The sequence below is a fragment of the Myotis brandtii genome, unplaced genomic scaffold, assembly GCF_000412655.1.
Source record: "Myotis brandtii unplaced genomic scaffold, ASM41265v1 scaffold274, whole genome shotgun sequence".
Taxonomy (NCBI): domain Eukaryota; kingdom Metazoa; phylum Chordata; class Mammalia; order Chiroptera; family Vespertilionidae; genus Myotis; species Myotis brandtii.
In genome coordinates, this window is record NW_005360425.1 from 4,879,779 (window position 1) to 4,886,231 (window position 6,453).

The following is a 6,453-nucleotide window of genomic DNA, read 5'->3' on the forward strand; positions in this document are numbered from 1 at the left end:
GAACAAGTGGTGGAACCTGATTTCAAGCCTTCTGAAGTACAAATTCAGCATGCTTTGCAATTCACAAGGGAATTTCGTGTTCACCAAGAGCCGAGCCTACATTGTTTAGACATGTCTGAAATGGCATTTCAGCAACCCAAAGTGGAATGACCAGGTGAGCAATGTGGTTAGAGAAATGCAACCCTCTGGCTCCTTTGTAGCTACCCTGAAACAGTCTTCCTTGGTTCAGGGAGAGACTCAGTTGGCATAAGCTGCCCCCACTCTGACATGTTTGAGAAAGTTTTATTAGCTGTCCCAGAAGGCAACATTTTTAAATCAGGCGATCAATAATTACAACTAAATACATAATTTCAGATAAACTTGCCTTTCAAAATAAGTCAAGACTCTCACAACAGGATAATTGCCCAAGAGCTTTTTTCTTATACAAAAACAACACCACTTTGCAAAAGGCATACAAAAATACAGTATTAAAAAAAACACACACAAAAAACCTGCTTCCGGTATAATACCCAGCAGCAGCTCATAAAACACAAGCTATTCAGGTGAGACATCAGTAACCTATTTCCCACCCGTTCTCCAAAGACAGTTCCAGAAGTCACTTGGCTGCAGAAAACCATGCTCAAAAGGTAGAGAGACTTTCTCCAAACTTCCACTGGGGTTCTCTAGGGCCACGAAGCAACCTCAGAAACAGACTCTCGTGCATAACAGGTTTAGAAGTAGCAGGTGGCTTTCCAGAGCCACAGACAGCTCTCAACCATCCTTCCCTCCCCCACTTTCAAACCCACAGCCAGCAGAGTCCTGGAAGGGGGGGCCGATCCTTTTTTCAGAATAGGCTTGGGGGCTCCTGAGGTTGCCCACAAGACACTATAGGGTTAGGTGTTTTTTACAGACTGGAGGCTGCACCTGGAAGCCACTTGGAGGTGCCGAGTCCAGCTGGGGCAAAATGCACCATGGTCCACTGAGCAGAGCTCCCCGCTCCCCCCCGGGAAGCCAGGCCGCCTTCTGGAGCACTGGATGAGTCCCAGCAGCTCTCCCAGGAAGACCTTCAGTAAGGCCCAAGTTCTGAGACAGGGATCTGACTCATGGCAGGCTGGCAGGTGGCCCAAGGGTGGCTGCAGAGACACAAGCTCTTTGGAGCTGCACGAGGACAGGTTTGCATGGTTCTAGTAGAACTTCAAACTTATCAGTCAGGGCTTGAGATGAGAGGAAGCTGCGAAAGAGGAAATGGTACAGTTCTCACTCCTGATGTGCCTGACGACGGCCTTGAGAAAAGATTCCAAGATGGAAGACACCTGGGTAGGGAACAAGTTCACAGCCAGAACTCCAAGCCTTCCGTGGGTGAGGACCCATGTCCCTGCATCTTGGGGAAATATTTCCGACCTCTGGGAAAGGGGGTGCTCTAACGCCCATTGCTAACAAAGGCAGAAGGAAACAAAAAAGTCCCTTGTGAGGACAGAATGGTCTTTCCCTCGGAGGAAAGGGCCCAGAGGGCTTTGAGACAAAGAATCTAGAGGCCAAGCTCTTTAAATGCTCTCAAGGCCGCAGCATTGAGTAGCATAAGCTAACAATATATATGTATATATTAAAGGTTTCCAACTCCTCAGCTACTGTAAAGTGTCTGACAGTGAGGTAACGGTCCATGTTGATCAAGTCTGCGAGCTTGTCTTCACCCAAGACAGCTCGTATGTCTCCTGGAAAAAGGAGCCTCAGGGAGTGCATCCAGGCCCAGCTGTCCCAGCATCACCCCAGAGACACCAGTGGGAGCATCCCTTCCCAGCCTAAAGCTCATCCGGAGTGTGAGATTTCATGCAGGCTGGAGGCCCCGACGACGTCCACCACCTGTTGCATAGCATCTGTCAGGCTTTTCTTCAGAGCTAGTGAGCTAGGCAGACCCCAAGGCTCCTCCCTCAGCTGCCCGCCTGAGAAGCCAAAGGCGCCAGAGAAGACACAGTGCTCCCGTGAGTCAGGGAAGAGGGAGAGCTGGGTTTCCAGGTTTCCAAGAATGCAAGCCCTTACTGTGTGCACCAGCCGCAAAGCATCCTGGGATCTACTGTCCAGACTGTCCCGCCGTAACCAAAATGTGCAAATTACTAAAGGGGAGAGGGACAGTTAAAAAATTAACTCAGGTCTTTGTAAGAGCAGTCAGGCGTTTTGGTCAGTTAGTAGCCACTGAGATACGCGATTCTTTTCTGCAGTTGCTGCTGCCGGCATCGAAGCTGCCTTTTCTCGGTAGCCATCCTCTTCTCGGCCCCCACCAGGGCCTGCAAGTATTCCAACGCCTTGCTCAGGATCACCACTTTAGGGGCCTTGGAGCAGCTGGCCAGGGTGGGTACCTGGTCCCTCAGGGCCAAGAACCTTGAACGGAGGTCATTTCGCCTTTTGCGCTCCAGGAAGTTGTGGTTCTTCCTCTTGGTCACATCCTCAGTGTCAGAGCTGACAGGTCTGGGGTGGCAGGACTGGGGAGCCTCACTTTCTATAGGCAGGGGGCTCCCAACCTCTTCGTGTACCTCATCTTCCTTTTCCTCTGGAGCATCTGTCTCCAGAGCCTCTTCTGGAGGACCTCTCTCTGGAGGCCCTTCTTGGGAACAGCTCTCAGGAGGAAAACGGGCGGCATAGTTGTGTTGTTGCTGATGGATGGAGATGTGGAAGTGTTTCATGCAGGGGTCCAAAGGGTCTGCTCGCACTGTGATGGTGACTGGCTTCCGCACACCCAGGGACTGTCTCTTCTCCACTGTCACAACATCAATTTCTTCACCCTCTGTCCAAGAAGAGAGATCAAGAGAAAAACACACCCCATGAGAAACATATACAAGGATCCTAGGCTGGGAAAGGAAGTGACATTTTTCTAATTTAGATATAAGCAAACTGAAGTGAAGGGAGAGACAGCTGATTCATTTGTATCGGGTAAGGGCAGTGTGAAGGAAAGGAAGGGAAATAAGCAAGAAGGGGAATATTCTCCAATTTCCTTTTGCACAGCAAGGCTTAGATAAGAACAAAAGGCAGGCCCAAGCCAACAGCCCCCAGTCTGCACAGGCTCTCCCCTCCCCCACTGAGAGGATGGAGAGAAAGAGCTATCAGCCTGGGACAAAGTTTAGCTATAAAGATCTTCCCCAGTCGGGCTCTTTCATGCCCCATCAGAATTGTAAATGAGGGGTCTGTGGGCAGAGTTGCCCTTTGTTCCTGCCCAGCACAGCCTGCACTTGGGGAATTGTTACTTTTCACAAGTTATAAATCCTATTATTCCCCCACCTCTCTATTCTACTATCCCTTTCAGACGAAGATTCAGAGAAGGGAGGGCTGCAAGGCATCTCTCATCTCTCCACACCCACCGAGGGGAAGGAAAGGTTTCCGTCAGGGGCATTTTGCTATCGGGTTCAATGGGTTTCTAAAGTCATCCATCATTTATAGGTTGCCTGCCCCACCCCCTTCCCTGGATCAGAATAGGGTTGGATTTGTGATTGCAGGTCGGCAAAAGCTGCAGGAACTTCACAAAGGTGCAAGCGACCATTTCCACGCTACCTGTGCCGGGGTAAGAACCCAGCAGCAGAATATCCCCACGCAAGGGCTGAAACACCAGGGACCTGGACATGCCCCATCATTCCCTGGCTTGAAGGTCTCTTAGGTTACCCCAACCAGGAGAGGGGCATTTAGGGGAAAGCCTTCCTGCTCCACACGTTTTTCAGACCTCCACATAGAAGAACACCTAATGCATTTCAGCCTGACAACAGAAGAGCTCAGTTCTCTGTCTCTTTTGCATATCAGGAAGCTTGAGCCCCTTTGTCAGGAAGGCTTCCATTGTGTGGACAATCGCATTACTTCTCCATTAATAAAACCTGACCATTCAGCCCTCCTGGCCCCAAGGCCTGTGATTGGCTGGCTAAGCTGTGTTTGGAATGCTGTTTTACCCAGCCCCTACCCGCTATTGGCTGAGCTTTGCCATCAATCACTCTCCCCACCCCCCTCATTGTTTGCAATCTGTTGCATTTTGTTCTGGGCCATGTGGCCTGTGAACCAGGAGCTTGCAAACAGGTTCAGGTTAAAGGGCAGGTCAGAAGATTATTCAGGAGGCTCCCCCGCATCCCAAACTTTAATATTTCAAGGTTAAACCTGGTGGCTGGGAAGGCTCGGCCTAAGGAAGAAATAATGTAAGACCACTATTCCCCTTTTCAGAGAGCAGTGTCTGACTCTACCCAGACAAGGAAATGCCCTCAGCTGGACAATCAAGGCCAAGCCCCTCATATGCCAAGGGAGAAACAGACCTAGATCATCCAAATCCACACATCACTTTTTTGTAACATTCTGGACCTCAAAGTAAGATCTAAAACTCCCAAAACAGTGCTCTTCCCACTCTTCTACTCCATCAGCCTTTGTAGAGATCTATCTTTACTGGTTTCTTGATCTCCAAATTCCCATTCCAGCCATTAAATAAATACAAGCTTTTGGTATAGGAAGCAAGCAGGTTAAAAATGACCTTAAACACAGTGGACTGAAAAAAGTTGACTTTTAAATTTTTCTTGTTATCCTTACTTTTTCCCTTCAAGTGTATGACGACTTCCATACCCTATTCCCTAGTCCCCTCTAAATGGTCATGTAAAGTTATCCTTAAAAGTGAACAAGTGGGGCATCTGTAATACTTTCAACAATAAGATAAATTTTTTTAAAAAGTGACAGGGTTTTCTCTGTCCTGCATCTCATAAAAGCACCCTCTCTCCGATATTTCTTATGGATACAGAGGTCCGAGAAGAGGGTAGGCTAAGAACATTGTAGTCCGGTGGCCTGGGATGCTGGTCTGCCCTTAGTGAGGTTTACACTTGCATTCAACGGTGGGGAAAGGGGCCTGGAGTTCCATATCCTTGACCCCAGCATCTAGATTCTAGAGAGTTTGGCACAAAGTAGGGGCCGGCGAACACTTTTCCAATGCAAGGAGGCAGCTGACGCTCTCGGATGGATTGGGAGGGAGTTAGAGGGACACCTTTCCAACTCAGGCCAAAGCAATAAGGCAAGATGTAGCCCTTCTCAGATAAACTACACTGAAGACCCTCTAAACATCAAGAAGTACCTGGTTGAGATGGAGGGTTGGGCAAAGAAGCTGGCTAGATGGCAGGAAGCTGGGGCTCACTTCGTGTGATTTCCTATTTCTAAGCCTCAGTTTTTCCATCTGTTAATGGTCAGAGTTCATTCCTTCCTTGTCTCATGGGTAATGGTGTGGATGCACAAATGATAAGGGATGGGAGCATTTTAAAGTCAAGCAGACAGGAGACTAGGTTTTTAAAAGGATGAAGGCTTTGGCTTTGCACAAAAGGCTCCTCAGCTTCCTCTCTCCCTAGGGGAGTGTGAGTTTCCCAGGAAAAGAGGCAGTAACAAAAAACTTCAAGCCTGGAGTGACCCTTAAGGGACCTCTTCCAGCCTCCCAGGACAGAAGTCCCCTACTGTCCAATCCCGTATTGTCCTCTCCAAGCCTCACCCTTGTCTCCCTTGTCCCCTGGGGTTCCAATCATCATCAAAGAAGCGCTGGCTCCCACGCCACTTCTTCAAACTGTTTACTAACACACCCACGTGCCAGACAGACACTGCTGGGGGCTACACTGGCAGCTTCAGCCCGAGAAAGGGGGAGGTGGCCGAAGGGCTTGCAAAGATTCAGTGCCTGACCTCAAACAGCGGCAGAGTTTTGGCCACCCATGGGGTGCCCCCCTCCACACACACCTCCTGATCAGCCCGGGGCAGTCCTTACCCGAGTCGCTAGGGCTCTCGGACCCCGAGCAGGCCTGGGTCTTGGGCTCGCCCAGTGGACAGGGGGCAGCGGGCACCGGGTTGCCGACTTCGAGGCTGGGAGCGCATTCCGGGGCGGCGGGCAGCTTAGACGGGTTCCCCCGGGGCGCGCCAGTGGCGAGCCGGTCGCTCACCGCTCTCTCCAGCCGCTCCCGGGCTGAGAAGCCGCTCCACATGCAGTCACGGCGGATGATGGAGGCGTAGTTTCTGCCCCAAGCTTTCGAGTGGCCCCGGGATTCTGCCTCATCCCCGGCGCCCCCTCCGGGCCACGGCTCCGGGGGACCAATTCCAGGGGCCGGGTCCCCGGCGCCGGGACCTGAGCCCCAAGGCGGCGACGTGGGAGGCGACGGCACCAGCTCGAATTTCTTCCAGATGTCCTCGCTGGGCGCCGTGGAGCGGTAGAAATCCTCCCCGCAGTCATAGTCGTAGAAATAGTGCTGGTACGAGTCGAAGTCCATGTCCGCTCCCTGCGAGAGGGAAGGGGGACGTGCTGATTGGGGTACGGGCCCAGGGAGGGAGGCGTTCCCGGATTCCCAAGCACAGCCGGCTGCAAGGCTCTACCCCTCCCGAACCTCTGGGCTTGGAACCCACGCCCTTCCCTCGCGTCCCGGGAAGCCCGGTGCTGGGTCAGCGAGCCCGGGGAAGCCGCTCACAGAGCGCGGACGCGGCTGCAGGAGCGAGTTC

The 6,453-nt window shown here is 51.7% G+C and overlaps 1 protein-coding gene across 1 annotated transcript in view; it reads right to left on the reverse strand.

Moving 5' to 3' along the window:
* Window positions 1-266: 266 nt before the first annotated feature.
* MYCL (v-myc avian myelocytomatosis viral oncogene lung carcinoma derived homolog) overlaps window positions 267-6,453 on the reverse strand; it is a 105,981-nt gene continuing 99,794 nt past the window's right edge. The window contains exons 3-4 of the mRNA XM_005868652.2: window positions 5,732-6,236; window positions 267-2,758 (exon numbers count right to left, since the gene is read on the reverse strand). Coding sequence (XP_005868714.1) covers window positions 2,160-2,758; window positions 5,732-6,227 — 1,095 coding nt within the window. The 5' untranslated portion in view covers window positions 6,228-6,236 and the 3' untranslated portion in view covers window positions 267-2,159. The remainder of the gene's footprint in view (window positions 2,759-5,731; window positions 6,237-6,453) is intronic.